Below are 17,187 nucleotides of genomic sequence, written 5' to 3'. Positions count from 1 at the left end.
CTTTGTATGGAGCACAAAGAGGAAGGCACAATCCTGTTGGTCTTGTCTACAAATAGCAACATCAAAAAAGGAAAAGAAAGGTCACTTTCTTAGCTGTTTCCAAATAGTATTCTACTCAACTGCACTCAGGCCACAGAGCTGCAAACTTGTGACCAGCAGAATGGCGATAAGCAATGGCCATCGCAAGCTGGGCTCCTTCATCACTTCCCAGATACTCAGGTTCTTGGAGCCAGCAATGGTCATCTCTTTCAATGCCTCCTCGATTTCCAATTGCTGATGTCTTTCACCCCAGAGGTCTTTCATTGCTGGGAAGGAGAGACGAACAATTCAAATGTTCATCCAAAAAAAAATCACATTTAGCTGAGCCAACAAGAGAAATTTAGGTACTCATTTTTTCACCCAACTGGACAATTTCCCATTAGGGAAATTTAGGGTAGGAGATAAGTAGCTGAGCTGGAGGATAGGGTTAAATGCGTCATCAGTTTGGAATCATTGCACAGCCACAAGAGACCCAAGTTCAGACCCCCATGAATTCCATTTATCTTTATTTAGAGCCAATTTGGCTTGGCCATTAGTAGACCAGATATTTGTGTATAGGTAGCTGAATAAACTTCTATTTCAGGTTTCCTGTGCCTGACGTTTATAGAAATTGGAATTGATTTTTGAAATAGCATCATACTGGATGGTTGGATTTTTTTAAAAAAAGCACACTTTATATGCTGTTACATTTGTGGAGATTTTGCACACCCTACAGCATTAATCAGATTTTAAAAAACCAAAACATCAAAACCATGACAAAATTTTAAAGAAAAATTCCTTGTACTTTTTGTAACTATATATCATCTGGCAAGTAGAGCTATATATACTGCTCAAAAAATAAAGGGAACACTTAAACAACACAATGTACTGTATTTAATAGTAGGATGTCTTATTTTCTGTTTCCTTTATTTTTTTGAGCAGTATATTTGATACTGTGCCAAAATGTCATTCATGATAGGTGTTAGAGATTAAACTTGATTTGGGTGACAATATTATATAATGGAGTAAAAGCACCTTTAAGGAGTTAAACGGCCTAAGGGTGTGGCTGTAATTATTCCACATAAAAGAGAGTTAGATGTTACACGTAGTTGCTCTTGTATATGTGTTTGATGTTAGTGTTTGGATACCTCTTGTTCTCTTGTTTGCTAACTTGATATTTATTCTCTCAAGAATCAACTGCTTGCTACAGTGTATATTGTTTTTGATATTGGTAAGCAGCTTTTGTATTTTGATACTATGTTTTTTATGGACTGACTTTTATGTGCATGATACTGGATTGATACTTGGACTATTTCTTACTGTGTTTCTTTTTGTTGTCTGAGTAAAAATAAGTTATAAAACTCGTGTTAGTGCATTACTGTTTGCCTAAAAGTCCCAGTACAACTTCCACTGTGTATTAATAATACTCTGTTAAACAAACCATTTTTTCAACAACATATTCTAACAATGGTTATGGGCCCAGATCCAGTGTGGTGCTGAGGACAGGCACAGTATTGTATTTATATTTCCTAACTGAGTTTTCAAATTCAGACAATGGCACAAGGACTATTCAATCCATTCTGCATTACCCGGCTTAATGGGTCAAACTACGTATCTTGGTCTACACAATGTAGTTTGCTATTACAAAATCAAGGTCTTTGGAAAATAGTCCATAATCCTCCTGATGTAACTGCCTGGGATCCAACTAATGAAGAAGATAACAAGAAGATTGTAGACTTCAATAAAGACAATGATAAGGCTTTATCTATCATTGGGCTAACATTAGGAGACCAACAGCTAGTCCATGTGCGTGGAGAAGAATCTGCTGCTAAATGTTGGGCTAAGTTGAAAAAGATTTTTGTTCGGGACAGTGTTGGTGCTCATATAAATCTTACCAGAAAGCTATTTAGAGCTAGACTGGAAAAGAATGGCGATATGTTAGCTCACCTTAACTTTATAAAAGCAACTTTGTTGGAACTGCAAGAAAAAGAACTTATTTTCTCAGAGCTTCACCAGGTTTACATCATTTTATCATCATTGGATGAGAGCTATGATGCCTTTGTATCGTCCTTGGAGGTTTTGTCCAAAGAAGACCTAACTGTTTCTTCAATAACTGGAAGGTTGTTGGAAGAATCAAGATGTCGTATGGAGAGAAAACAGTTGAGAGAGCCATTGCAACAAGAAATAAAGAAGACTGAATCTGCTTATATTTTAAGGAAATGCTTTAATTGTGGGTTAAAGGGACATATTGCTAAGTTTTGTCAGAATAGTAATTGTCAGAGAAAGGAAAGCCATAGAAAGAATAAAAAGCTGATTAATGTAGCTGTAGCTAATAGAACTACTAATAACCACAATTGGTGGGTGGTAGATAGTGGAGCTACACACTGTATTTCAAAAATAAAAAGGGATTTTGAGAATATAAGGTCTAGTAAAAAATATATTTCTATGGCTAATGGCTGGAGAGTCAAGGTCTCTGGAGAGGGTAAGGTTTACTGTTCATTTTTAAAACAAAATTTGGAAATGCTATATGTTCCCAGATGTGATTATAATCTATTATCAGTTAAGGCATTATTGGAAGCAGGTTTTAAAGTTACTTTCCAAGGGGAGGAATGTCTTATTCAAAAGAATGAAGTGAACTTAATAGCTAATATGAAAGACGGTTTGTTTGTAATTAGCAATGATCCTATTATAATGGCTACTACTTGTACAAATCAAAAACCACATGATGAATGTATTCATTTATTACATAGAAGATTGGGTCATGTGAATTTTAATACACTAAAAAGAACTGTAGCTTTGTCTAATGGGTTTAAGTTAAAGGCTTGTAAGAAATATCTGCAGTGTAACGTATGTGGTAGAGAAAAGAGCAGGGCAGCACCAGCTAATAGGTTAGATGGATTTAAAACCACAACTCCATTAGAACTGGTATTTATGGATTTGATAGGTCCTATGAAACCCAGTTTAGGGGGTGCTTGCTACATATTAAATATTCTAGACCATTATAGCAGATATGGGTTCTGTTATCTCCTTACGTCAAAAACTGAAACTATACAAACAATATCTAATTGGCTCAAGTTTGTACAAAGGAAAACTCAGTTAAATGTAAAAACCATAATAACAGACAATGGAACTGAGTTTGTTAATAAACAGTTCAATGAGCTGTTAGTTTCAGAGGGAATAGAGCATAGACGTACAGCTCCTTATAGACCTCAGCATAATGCATTTGTTGAACAGAGGGGCCAAACATTGCAAGCTATGATTAGATCTATGATTGAAGATTCTGGTTTACCTGATAGCTTATGGGGAGAAGCAGCAAAATGTGCTAATCATATTTTAAACAATGTGGTTAGTTCAGCTACAGGTAAAATTCCTTATACCTTATGGTATAAGAGAAAACCAAATCTTAGTTATATTCACACATTTGGGACACCTGCTTGGGTACATGTTCCAAGTTCAATAAGAAATAAAGGAGAACATAGAGCTAAACAATTATTTTTTGTTGGCTATGAGTTAAACCATAAGTCTTATCGGTTCTGGGAGAAAGGTACTAGAAACATTTATTGTAGTTCTAGCGCTGTTTTTCAAGAACAGTCAGGCTGGGAAAGGGTAGAAGATATTGTATATATTCCTCAACAAGATTTAACTAACTCCTCAAATGAAAGTGATAAAGAAGAGGAGGAACCTGCTAGAGAGATCAAACAAGAACCACTGATAGTGGAGACAGGAGAGGAAGAAGATAATAATGTAAATGTACCTATAAGTCCAATAATTCTCAGAAGGTCTAACAGGGAAAGACGACAGCCTGATCGTTTCGAGGCAGGTTTAATTTGTCAAATAGACATTGAACCTTCTAATGTTGAAGAAATAAAAATGTATCCTGAGAATGAAAGAAAGAATTGGAAAGTAGCTATGGATAAAGAAATAAAGTCTTTGCAAGATCTTAATGTTTATCAAGAGGTTAAAATACCTAAAACAGAAAAGTTAATTGGATGTAAATGGGTTTTTAAACTGAAAGAAAGTGTTACAGGAGAGGTAATACATAAAGCAAGATTAGTTGCTCAAGGATTTGCACAGAATAATAGTGATTATGATGAAGTATTTTCTCCAACGTTAAGAGCTTCCACTCTTAGGGCTGCTTTAGTTTGGGCAGCAAATAAGAATTATAGTATAAAACATGTAGATATTGAAACTGCTTATTTGCATGCAACATTAAACCATGATATATATATGAAAGTTCCATCAGGAATAGAAAGTAAGGTAGGGTACTGTTGGAAACTGAATAAGAGTTTGTATGGTTTAAAACAGTCAGGTTATGAGTGGAATAGATGTTTAGTAAAAGAGTTAAATAGTTTGGGATTTAAAGCTAGTATTGCAGATCCTTGTTTATTTATAAAACAGCAAAATAGTGAATTATCATTGTTATTATTATTCACTGATGATATTGCTATTATAGCAAAAGATGAAACAGAAACTGAAAGAATAATTTCAGGGTTAAAAAGAAAATTTAGAGTAAAAGATCTAGGAGCTATTAGTCATTATCTAGGGCTGGATATTGTCAGGACTAGTAAAGGATTTAAACTGTCTCAAGCTAAGAAAATTAATGGTTTGCTGAAACGTTATAATATGGAAAACTGTAAACCAGTAAAAACACCTATGGTTCAAGGTTTTGAGAGTTCAGCAGATAACAGCAATGTCTTTGATAAAAAGATATATCAATCATTAATAGGCAGCTTGATGTATTTATGTAACTGGTCAAGACCTGACATAGCATTTACAGTTAATCATTTAGCTAGATATTGTGAGAATCCTACAACCAGATGTTGGCAAGGTGCGAAAAGAGTTTTAAGATATTTGAAGCACACCATACATTATTCTCTATATCTAGAGCCAACAAAGGAATTGGAACTAAAAGCATTTGCAGATGCTAGTTTTGCATCTGATACTGTAACCAGGAAATCCACTTCAGGATTGGTTGTATTATTGGGAAACGCTTTAGTAGGATGGAGGTCTAACAGACAGAAGCATATAAGCTTATCAACAACTGAATCCGAATTTTCTTGTTTATCTTTATTATGTACTGAGCTATTGGTATGGAAACAATTATTGTTTGATATGGGTTTAAATTGTAATGAACCAATAAAAGTGTATGAAGACAATCAAGCAGCTATAAAATTAGCAACTAATGCTGCAGTGAAAACTAGATCAAAACATACGGATCTACGGTATCTAAATGTCAGACAATGTGTTAAAGATAATTTGATTAAACTGGAATATTGTGCAACTGAAGATAATATTGCTGACCAGTTTACTAAAGCTCAGGGTGCTATAAAGCATAAATCTGTTTGTGATATGTGTAATTTGAGATTGTAAAAATATATGTATAATATGCCACCCAAAAGGGGAGATTGTTAGAGATTAAACTTGATTTGGGTGACAATATTATATAATGGAGTAAAAGCACCTTTAAGGAGTTAAACGGCCTAAGGGTGTGGCTGTAATTATTCCACATAAAAGAGAGTTAGATGTTACACGTAGTTGCTCTTGTATATGTGTTTGATGTTAGTGTTTGGATACCTCTTGTTCTCTTGTTTGCTAACTTGATATTTATTCTCTCAAGAATCAACTGCTTGCTACAGTGTATATTGTTTTTGATATTGGTAAGCAGCTTTTGTATTTTGATACTATGTTTTTTATGGACTGACTTTTATGTGCATGATACTGGATTGATACTTGGACTATTTCTTACTGTGTTTCTTTTTGTTGTCTGAGTAAAAATAAGTTATAAAACTCGTGTTAGTGCATTACTGTTTGCCTAAAAGTCCCAGTACAACTTCCACTGTGTATTAATAATACTCTGTTAAACAAACCATTTTTTCAACAACATATTCTAACAATAGGCCTCTTGGTTTCCAGCAGATTCACTTGCTTATCTTAAGCAATTTTGACAAACCCTGGATAGGAAGGTCCCCAAAAACTAGAGGAGAACAAATATCACCTCAATTTTCAAAAGGAGGAGAGAAAACTATAGGGATTGGTCAGGGAGTCACCAGCAATCAATGCTAACTTGAAGGCATCCAAAAAAACAAAACAAAATCACCATCAAGCTCTACTAAGGTCATTTTCACAACTGCAAAATCTATATGACCATTGGATGGCAGCAAAGAGTTGGAGTTTGCTCTCTGCTGCCATTTAGTGGTCATATAGATTTTTGTAACTCCAAAAGGTTAGGTCTAGTTCTAGCTCTGTGGCAAAAAATTCAGACTTTTTTAGATTAATCAAGTTGATTAAGTAAATCAACTTGATGTACAGAAATATAAGGAATTTGGCTTTTTGCACTGCAGCCTGTTAATGTTATTAGGACAATTCTCACAGATTTGGCCTCATGCTTTTTTTCCAGCATCTGGCAGTTCCAAACTCCCCCCTCCCCCTTTTTGTTTCTGGCAGAAGATGCTGTTATTTATTTCCTCCCCCCCCCTTAACCTAGGTCTCCAATTTCATTTGCAGAGCCCCATTGCTCCAAATATTGAGGCATTTTCAATACTAAAACTGTTACAAAAATACAACAATCTTTCATACTTTCTACTTTAGCCAGGGGGTCAGAGGGGCAAACAGGAATTGCTTTGCAGCCCCCCCCCTTTCTGAATCACTGGCATCCATTGCCATCAATGGGGATTTTTTCTTTCCTGAAAAGCATTCCTGACAAAAACTTTAAACTTTCCTCCTTAAAAACACAGTCACGTTTGAGAAAAAAATTAAGAGAGTTGCTGCTCATAAACTGCAACAGCCCCCACAGGAAAAGCAAGTCAGCAATCATCATAATTTTTGTCCTCATCACCCAAATCCCAATTCCTTCCCTCTCTCTTCATGGCTTCACTGAATCATAGGTCCTCGATCATCCCTTTTGTGCTTCTTTAAAGCAATTCTTTCACCGCGGCCTCAAAACACTCCTTTTCCACCTGGCTGACCTGGACTGACAGGGATTTTAATTATGTTTTTAATTTTTTAACTCTAATTTTTAATTTATTTTAATTTTAATTTTAATTTATTGTACAGAGGCCTTTAATTTTAATTTTATCTTAACTTTATTGTATGTTATTGTTGTTAGCCGCCCTGAGTCCTTTGGGAGATAGGGCGGCATATAAGTCCCAATAATAAATAAATAAATAAATAAATTCCTGTTTCTCTGAGTCCTTCTTATACCAGAACCGAAGGCAGAAGCTGGGGGTGTCAGCAATGCAGAATAAAGTGGAACCGTTACTTTTCTTCTTCAAAACTCTTTGGATGCAACCAACAATTCTATTTGCCTTTTTATAGCATGATCACAATGATCATACTTAATAATTTTAATCAACAACTGTTAATTGTATTCCACAATATTTTACTGACATTATTACCAAGCAAGACATGCCCCAAGACTGTGTATCTGATTTTTGTTTCCTAAGTAAAATTCTATTTGTCTCTACTCAGTTTCATGGATGTTTTGTTGATTTCCATCTTAGGAAGAAGTTCAAGACAATGTATTGACAGTACAGTAATAAGCAGTTCAAGAGAGAAGAAAGCAAACATAAGGAAAGCAGGGCTGCCTGAGAGTCCTTCCTGTCAACCCACTACCTGGGGCTACTGAAGAACACTGTCATGCCTCCATCTGAGCCTGAATTTGCAGAGGAAAATGAACTGGAATGGGACCCTATGGAGGCCGAGGGAGAGGCTTCAGAGGAATGTGGGGAAGAGCAGGCCGAAGCAGGCCAGGGCCCTTCAGGATTGGAACAGGAGGAACAGGAGCGGCAGAGTTCAGGCAATGAGCAAGGGCCACCCCCACCTGATCCTAGAGCATGGAGAGTGGAGAGAAGGAGGGAACAACGCAGGCACAAGGAACACCTTGAGACTGAGATTTAAGGAGCTGCTGTGGGGAGGGGCATTTGTCGGGAGCAAACGCTGATTCCTTGGAGTGTTGTGTATTGTTGCTGATCTCTTGTTTTGTGACTTCTATTTGGAAACCTGGAAACTTTGACTATTGGACTGACTTACCACGTTACTTGAATGTTTAAAGACCTCGGACTGTATTTCGGATTCTCTCTTTTGAAAACTGCTCAGGCAAGCTAGGATTCAAACAGACTCATTAAGTTTATGTTTTCTTCCTTGTTATCTCTATGGCCTTGAGTATTTTCTTATGCTAATCAGACTGTATTTGAACCTACTTTCAGGCAGAGTTGACTGAAGGTGTGTGTGTGTGTGTGTGTGTGTGTGTGTGTGTGTGTGTTCTTTTGTTGGAGGCTTGCCAGCAAATGTGGGAGCATTTGGGGAAAATTTGGAGCAATAAAAGAACTGTTTGAATTGCTAGCTGACTGCATTGCCTCTGTGCTGTGCCCTGGGTCATCACAGACACCAACATTCATGGTCTCCACTGAAAGGCTGTAGCTCAGGGGTCTTAAAACGTGGTCCTTTTATAACTTGTGGACTTCAACTCTCAGAATTGAGGGCAGATATGATATTGTCTCCATCATGGAAACATGCTGGGATGAAGCCCACAAATGGAACACACAGCTAGAGGGATTTAAATTATTCAAAAGAAACAGACCAAATAAAAGAGGAGGTGGAGTTGCTCTCTATATAAGAAATAACTACATCTCTACAGAAATAGAGCACAACAATGATGAAAACTGTAAACCTGAATGTGTTTGGATCAATATAAAAGGGAGAAAAAATGACATTGCCATAAGTGTATACTATAGGCCACCCAACCAAACAGAGGAAATAGATGAACATTTTGCTAGTCAGCTAACCAAGGTATGTAGGAAGCACATCACAATAGTAATGGGCGACTTTAACTACTCTGACATCAACTGGGAGACAAACTCTGCACCAAGTGGAAGATCAAACAGATTCCTGACAAACCTAGCAGACAACTTTGTCACCCAAAAATAGAGAAGGGAACTAGTGGATTAGCCATTTTGGATCTAATTCTCACTAACAGAGATGAAATGATAGAAGGTGTTGAAGCCACAGGAACCTTGGGAAGAAGTGATCATGAAATATTGGAATTCAACATTATGGAAGCACAAGCAATAGAATACAGTCAAACTAGAGTCTTGGACTTTAAGAGAGCTAATTTCAATAAACTTAGAGATAGATTGGGAAGGATTCCATGGATGAGAATCCTCAACGGGAAAACAACTCAAGAAGCTTGGGAAATTTTGAAAAGTGAGATAATAAAAGCCCAGTCTAGCACAATACCAACAAAGAGGAAAAATAACAGCTCTCAAAAGAAACCAGCATGGCTACATAAAGAACTCTCTGATAAATTGAAAGATAAAAAGGACAAGTATAGAAAGTGGAAAGAGGGGCACATAACTAAGTCAGAATATCAGCAAATAGCCCGAGCCTGCAAAGACAAAGTGAGCTTTAAGGCTCAAAATGAACTAAGGCTTGCGACCAAAGTAAAAAATATATTAAAAAAGCTTCTTTCAACATGTAAAAAAACAAAAAAGTAAAGGAAATTAGTAGTTGAAAGTAGCAAGAAGGTGACAAGCAACAGGGAGAAAGCAGAAACATTTAACTCGTTTTTTGCATCTGTCTTTACACAAAGGGAAAAAACAGACCAACCTATCAAAAATAGTGCCATAAAAAACAGAATAGAAACACAAGTTAAGATAGGCAAGAAAATGGTAAGTGAGCACCTGTCCAGCCTAGACGAGTTCAAATCACCAGGACCAGATGGATTACACCCCAAGGTTCTCAAGGAACTGGCAGATGTGATCTCAGAACCACTGAACTATATCTTTCAAAGATCCTGGAACACTGGGGAACTACCAGAGGACTGGGAAAGAGCTGATGTAGTTCCCATCTTCAAAAAAGGAAAAAAATGGATCCAGGATACAGACCTATCAGTCTGACCTCAATACCTGGGAAGATTCTGGAAAAGATAGTCAAACAACGAATCAGCGAGCACCTAGAAGCAAACAAAATCATTACTAAAAGCCAACATGGGTTTTCAAAAACAGATCATGCAAGACAAATCTTATTGCATTCTTTGACCAAGTGACAAAATTAGTGGACCAGAGGAATGCTGTGGATATAATTTACTTGGACTTCAGTAAGGACTAGGGGTAACATGATAGCAGTGTTTCAATATCTCAGGGGTTGCCACAAAGAAGGAGTCAAGCTATTCTCCAGAGCACCAGAAGGCAGGACAAGAAGCAACGGATGGAAACTAATCAAGGAGAGAAGCAACCTAGAACTAAGGAGAAACTTCCTGACAGTTAGAACAAATAACCAGTGGAACAACCTGCCTCCAGAAGCTGTGAATGCTCCAACACTGGAAGTTTTTAAGAAGAGACTGGAAAGCCATTTGTCTGAAATGGTATAGGCCCATGGAGGTGAACCTATGGCACAGGTGCCAAAGGTGGCACACAGAGCCCTCTCTATGGGCACGTCCGCTGGGTTTTATGAAACCTTTTCACTTTAGGCCTCCACCGCCGTGTGCAAAAAAAAAGGTTCAATCAATCAATCAATTTCAACTTCTTGTGCGAAAAAATAAGATCTCGCAAAGTTGGAATTGATTGAACTTTTTAGTCCCACCCAGTCTGCCGTTACCACCGCAGCCCCACCCACCCAATGGGCCATGCCCACCCGGCACCTGACGGTACATAAGTGGGTTTTGTGTTGCAGTTTGGGCACTCGGTCTCTAAAAGGTTTGCCATCACTGGTATAGGCTTTCCTGCCTGAGCAGGGGTTGGACTAGATGACCTCCAAGTTCCCTTCCAACTTTACTATTATGATTATGATCATAAAAGGGCCAAGTCTGAAGAGCCCTGCTGTAGCTAGTTCATCACTGAAGGTGGTAACAGTTGTCTTTTAAGTATCTCTTTTATGGCCTTATTTAATTTCTCCTTAGCCACATCATCCATATTTATGGATTTATTAGTCACATTTATATGGAAGGCATGATGGTTAGATGGCCACCCTTAGCTAAGCACAAAGAGGTTCTTTCCCACAGGGGAAGACATGTGTCACCTTTTCGGCAAGCGTCGGCGTCCTTCCTTTGCAACAGCAGATAGGGGGGCGATTCTGGGAAGAATGGCAGCAGCAGCAGCTGCAGCAGGGCTGGGAAGCCACACAGGGCCAGCAGGAGGGGCCACAGGGCCTCGGTGCCTAAAAGGTCTCTGAGGAGACCCCGGGTGGGGTGGAGAGAAAGAGACACCATTATTTTTTCTGAAAGGATTGGATGACTGGAAAGAGGTTGCAGCAGGGGCCAAAGTGAAGGAGGTGAAGCCAGCACCATCTCTTTGACAAAAAAAAGAGCCAAAGTGCACTTCCCACCATCACAGCTTCAGTGGTGAGATTCAAGTAGGTGAACAACCAGTTCTCTGTGTGGATGCCACTTCCGGAAGTCCATTCTAGGCCTGGGCAACAAAAAATTAGCTACCGGTTCTGCCGAACTGGTACAAACTAGCTAAATCCCACCACTGCGCAGCTTGAACAGAGGACCCCTTGAGAGCCCTGAGAGGGAGAGCAGATTATCCCTCAGAGGGAGTTTTCATACAGTCTAAAAGGAAACAACAAGACCGGCTCTCTCCTTGGCAGAGCAGGTGGGAGAATCGCAGCCCAGGACAGCCACAATCGTTGGCCTTCAATGGGAATGGAGGAGGGAAGGGCAGAGCTGGAATGGCTCCTGGGCAGTGAGCTTACCTTAAGCCCAGGATTTGCCCCAAGGCTTTTCCGAGGGAGAAAAACACTGCCGCCGTAGTGGTGGCCAAGCCTCGGAACTTCTTGGGGGAAATTTCATTGAGATAGGGACCGTGGATATTCAGGCAGAGTCCTTCAAGAGAAGAATCACAGGAATCAAAAGGTCTCTCCCCATGCCCATGTCTCCTGATCCAGGGGATGCTTTTGGCTTACCTGAGGGTCAAAACCCAGGCCCTCCTCCTCATCCTACCTGCACTGATGCCATAAAGGAAACGGCCCATCAGGATAATTTCAAAAGACCTGGCCATCTTACTGGAACCAATAAGAAGAGCTCCCACAATTATAATAAAATCACTGCAAATCAAAGTTTTCTTTCTGAAATAAACCACAACCAGGTGTTAGACTCCAGCCACATGTGTATTTCCCACTATTGACTGATTTCTCTGGGACTCAAGTTCATTTCAAGGCTTTCAGTTCTAATTTAAGGTGAAGAGGGAGGGGAAAATGAGAACTCTCACAATTATATAGTCACTGACATCAGCATATGCGAGAAAATCTCACAGCTATAAGACAAGGGGCCATCATGAAAACTTCCTCTTGAGAAAAAGGCATACTTTCCATATCTCATGGCCAGCGATCCACTCCATAAGCAGCCCAGAAGACCCCCCAGGCAGTAGATGGAGATGATGAAGGACCACAGCACAGCCAGCCTGTCTGGCGAGACAGCCACACCGTGTCGCTGCAGCCACGTCTCATTGATAAAACTCTTGATGTCCTGGGAAAACAAGAGAGGGAGTGTTCAGCTACCAGACTGGTTGCAAATCTTGCAGCACAACACAACCTGAGTTAGTTTTTAATGTATTGGTTTATTATACGAATCTTGATAACCTGGATAGTTCATGAGTGAGTATATTGTGTTAGTACAGAAAATGGCTTAATTCAATAACAGGTTTTTTGTTTTTTATTTATTGGTGACCTACAACAGCCCCAACAAATATAAGATACATTTGAGATTATACAATATAGATCAGTTATATTGTATCACCAGTTATTAGAAATATATTTTTGGCTTAACCATTCAACATTTATTAAAATACTATCTTTTATATATAAAATTCTAGATTCTATACTATGGTTCAAAAGTAATCACTGAATATTCTATAAGTCATCTTGACCGTACATCAATTATTAAAATACTATCTTTTGATATGTCATTCCGAGTTCTATAATATAGTTCGGAGTTATATTCTAAAAGCTTACATTTGTTTTCCTTTACAGATCTAAAAGCTAAATGTAAAATCAGTTATATTTTTTAGGGATTCCCCTTAATCCATAGAAAGATATTTTAATCGTCTATCTTTAGGAATCCCAAAAGAGAAACAAGTTCAGTTTTTTAAATCTAACTCTTGCCTTCCTTTTGTGCCAGTCATGCTTCCCTCTTGGCATCTTTAAAATCACAAATGTATCTTCCTTTCTTCCTATACCTCTTATTTGAATCCAGGGAATGTATCCAAATGTCAGTTTTGCAAGGAAAATGTCCCCTTTGTAACCATTGTATTTTTGCTTTGATAATTCAGGTTTTGATGGTTGATATAATATAGTTGTCATTAAATCAGTCAAATCTTTTTGTTCTTCCAATTCTATCTAGGTTAGGTAGAAAGTAGTATTATGGTTGTCCTTTGATTAATTGAATTCTCAGTATATTTTATTTGAAGGCCTTTAGTGTCTTCACTCTTGGTGTTGTTTTCGTCAGGTGCTGCTGCTTTTTGGGTTATAAGTTTTGTAGTTGCCATTAAAGTTTGGACTTTAAGGTCTTCTGTAGGTTGCTTTTGTTGTTCTTTGAAATCTCCTATTTTAGTGTTAGTTTCCACTTCTTCTATTGATTTTGGGTTATCTTTTTCTCATTTAAAGTCAAAATTTGATTTGGTGGCTTTAAGTTGTCAGATTTTTCTTGCAGTTTGGCTTTAATTTGCTCTGTCATTGCCAAAATCGTGTCTAGTATCAGTTTATAATCAAGTGGTGGGATGTATTCATCCATTTCGTTGTTGTTTGCAGTTAAATCTTCCATAGAGGCTGTTTTAATAATAGTCAAAGATTTTCCACCTCCTGAAGAGTTGTATTCAGTGCCAGGTGTTCCCACCCTTATCTTAGTGTCAAGGACAGCTCTGTTATTCAGTCAGCTCTCACAACAAAAGGAAATTTACTTGCTGTACCAGGTTTCGCCACAAGATGTCATGAATAACATATAGCATGCAATGTAAGAATGTTCTTTTCTTTTCTTTTTCCAAATTAATATAGAACTTTTGTAGGATTAGTCCAATTTTTTTTCCTTAATTCACAGCTTAGAGAAAAGATAGGATAGTGGATTCCCAGCAACAAATAGAAGCTTTTTAGTAAATACAGATGAAATTGCTTAATTTCTTTGCTGAATTAATTAAAATTCTTTTGTAACTTTGTATATATTCACTGTTTTCTCCAAAAATGGGGAAAGAGATTTTCAGGAAAGTCCCACAGGAAGATGATTGGGGAATAAGAAAGGTAAAAGGTCACCCAGGTCCTCCAGATTGCTTCTTAGTGCTAGGTAGTGCTTTGGCTTTCGGCAGGGAGTGGCCATCTTTATGGCCGGTCTCTTCTTCTTCAAGCCAAAGGAGTTGATCCAGGATTCCAGCGGAGGGCTGCCACCCTTCCGCAATCGCAGGAAAGTCCTCTTCTTCGTAATTGCCCCTCCAGGGTGATTTTTGACCCTTTTCAGGGTCCTCCAAAAAAGTAGGAAATGGACGGCAGGAAGCAGGCTGTTCCTGCATGTCCGGAAGCGCCGCACAAATGAACCAGAAGCCGCCTTCTTCTTTTCCTAATCATCTACTTTTCCTGTCAAAAGCTTCCCAAATTTGTTTCCCCCTGTGAGGAGAGAGGGAAGGGATTTTTTTTCCCCACCCTCCTTAATGGCGGCCTTTGTCTACATTGGGAGAGAAAAGAAAAAGGCTGATACTGATTAATTGGACTTACTGTCTTTCTACTTTTGGCCCAAAGTTCCTATATTTACAGAAATGGACTATTCTACCATTTATTTATTTATTTATTTATTTATTTATTTATTTATTATTTATTTATTTATTTATTTATTTATGGGATTTGTATGCTGCCCTATCTCCCAAAGGACTCAGGGTGGCTAACAATGATAAAAACACAATGGTTCCTTAGCTATATGGAAGAATACAGACGGGACATCCCCAGTGACAAAACCTGCATCCGAATTGTGCAATCCGCCCTGGACGGACCGGCTGCAGACTGGGTGGTGAACCTACATGACTCCAATGCCCCAGAACTCAACGATTTCAACCGGTTCATGGCATCCTTGAGGCAGCATTTCAAAGATCCCTTGGCTGATCATAAAGCCCGGGATAGAATCAAAACAGTCAGGCAGGGCAGACAGCCGGTGGCTGAATACACCCAAGAATTTCGAGCCATTGCCAGCAAGCTGAACTGGCCAGAAGACATCCTCCTTAACCACTTCAAAGATGGGCTAAACTATGACCTGTATGATGCTTGCCTGCCTCGAGGAGACCCACACCATCTCGACGACTGGTATGTCCTGGCAGAGGAGGGGGAGATAGACCTATTGAAGAGACACCGTCAGGGGAAACCATGCAGCCGCCCGCCAACCAAGCAAACACACGAGAGGGAGAACCCACCACCCACAGCTAAAAAATCAACAGGCTGTTTCAAATGCGAGAGAGAGGGTCACCTCTCTCTGCCGCTCAACCCCTCCAGCGTAAAACAGAGTCATCACCTTCCAAGAAACTAGGGAAACCCCAAGGCAACCCAAAAGAATCTTCCATGAAGGGGACAGGGGCTGTAGAGTCCACAATCCCTGCCAGGAACTGGGATTGGACTCCGGCCTACACCACTACAGACACCTCGGAAGACAGCTCAAAGGGAGAACCATTGGTAAGTGGACCCCTTCCACCTATACTTAAGACAGTGACTATGTTAGCTTCCACTATGCCTAAAGCCTTCGAAATAAAAGCTCTGATAGACTCTGGTTGCATCTGCTGCCTCATCAGCCCAACGCTGGTGGAGAGATTGAGCATCCCAGTGAGGAGACTAAAAAAACCAATCTTTTTTAGTCAATTAGATGGATCAATAGCAGGGGGGGACCAGCTACCCTAGCCACTTTACCAATTCACCTGTCCCTGGGGTCTCATAATGTTTGTAGTGGGCCCAGGCATGGAATGCCCAATGATTTTAGGACTGGAATGGCTGAAGAAATGGAACCCCGGGATAAACTGGAGGACAGCAGAACTCAACTTCCCAAAAGGGGAGCAGGAAAACGTAACCCCCCCAAAGCGCCCCCCCCTAACCCAAAGGGAGGAGACAGCAGCAGTGGGGAAAGAGAAGGGGTTACCAGAGATACCGGAGGAATACAGGGACCTTGCTGAGGTTTTCAGTGAGGAGCGGGCAGATGAGCTTCCCCCACCCCACCCCACAGACTGTGCCATAGAATTCAAACCCGGGGCAAAACTCCCAAAACCCAGGATGTATGCCATGAGCCCAAGGGAAATGGCAGAAATGGAAAGATTCATTAAAAAAAACTTAGAAAGAGGGTTCATCGAGCCTGCCAAACCCAAAGTGGCAGCCCCAGTCCTGTTCAGGGAGAAGATGGTTCTTTCCGTTTGTGTGTGGATTACAGAAATCTGAACACAATTAGTGAATGTAATCTGTACCCTCTACCCCTAATGAAGGATATGCTATCCCACCTATTGAAAGGAAGGATTTTTACTAAACTAGATCTGAGGGAAGCATATTACTGTATTAGGATTAAGGAAGGAGATGAATGGAAGACTGCTTTCAACTGCCCAATGGGGTGCTACCAATTCAAAGTATTGCCATTCGGACTGCAAGGTGCCTCTGCAGTCTTTATGCAATTAATTAATGACTTACTAAGAGAGCACCTATATAAGGGGGTCCTGGTTTACTTGAATGACATTCTTATCTTCACGGAGACCAAAGAGACCAAAGACTATCAAACTAGTCAGAGCAGTCCTGAAAAAGTTGCAAGCTGCCCACTTATATGCTAAATTATCAAAGTGTGAATTCCATCAGGAAAAAGTCCACTACCTGGGATATCGCATATCTCCAGAGGGCATCAAAATGGACCCTGAGAAGGTCAGGGCAGTATTAGAGTGGGCACCCCCCTGCACACAGAAGCAATTGCAAAGTTTCCTGGGGTTTGCAAGTTTCTACTGCCAATTCATCCTTTCATTTGGCCAAATAGCCATGCCCCTCACAAACTTGTTGAAAATGAAGGGGGGGGGGCGTGAAATCCAGCCAGCCTCTAAAATGGACAATGGAATGTCAAGCAGCATTTGAGAGGCTAAACAGACTCTTTTCTGCTGAACCTGTACTAAAGCACCCAGATCCCGACAAACCTTTTGTAATACAGACAGATGCGAGTGATGTAGCAGTCGGAGCCATATTATTACA

General features: G+C 39.6%; 1 protein-coding gene across 1 annotated transcript in view; it reads right to left on the bottom strand.

Annotated features, from left to right (window-relative positions):
- LOC308674382 (solute carrier family 2, facilitated glucose transporter member 11-like) overlaps nucleotides 1-17,187 on the bottom strand; it is a gene marked incomplete at its 5' end in the record, with an annotated part of 62,809 nt that overhangs the window by 29,543 nt on the left and 16,079 nt on the right. The window contains 5 exons of the mRNA XM_081338808.1: nucleotides 121-305; nucleotides 11,032-11,180; nucleotides 11,707-11,836; nucleotides 11,954-12,078; nucleotides 12,318-12,478. Coding sequence (XP_081194934.1) covers nucleotides 121-305; nucleotides 11,032-11,180; nucleotides 11,707-11,836; nucleotides 11,954-12,078; nucleotides 12,318-12,478 — 750 coding nt within the window. The remainder of the gene's footprint in view (nucleotides 1-120; nucleotides 306-11,031; nucleotides 11,181-11,706; nucleotides 11,837-11,953; nucleotides 12,079-12,317; nucleotides 12,479-17,187) is intronic.

This window comes from Vipera berus (assembly GCF_964194415.1).
Source record: "Vipera berus genome assembly, chromosome: 14".
In the NCBI taxonomy this organism is placed as follows: Eukaryota; Metazoa; Chordata; class Lepidosauria; order Squamata; family Viperidae; genus Vipera; species Vipera berus.
The sequence above is the reverse complement of the archived record's forward strand: the minus strand, read 5'-3'. Positions and strand labels throughout refer to the sequence as shown.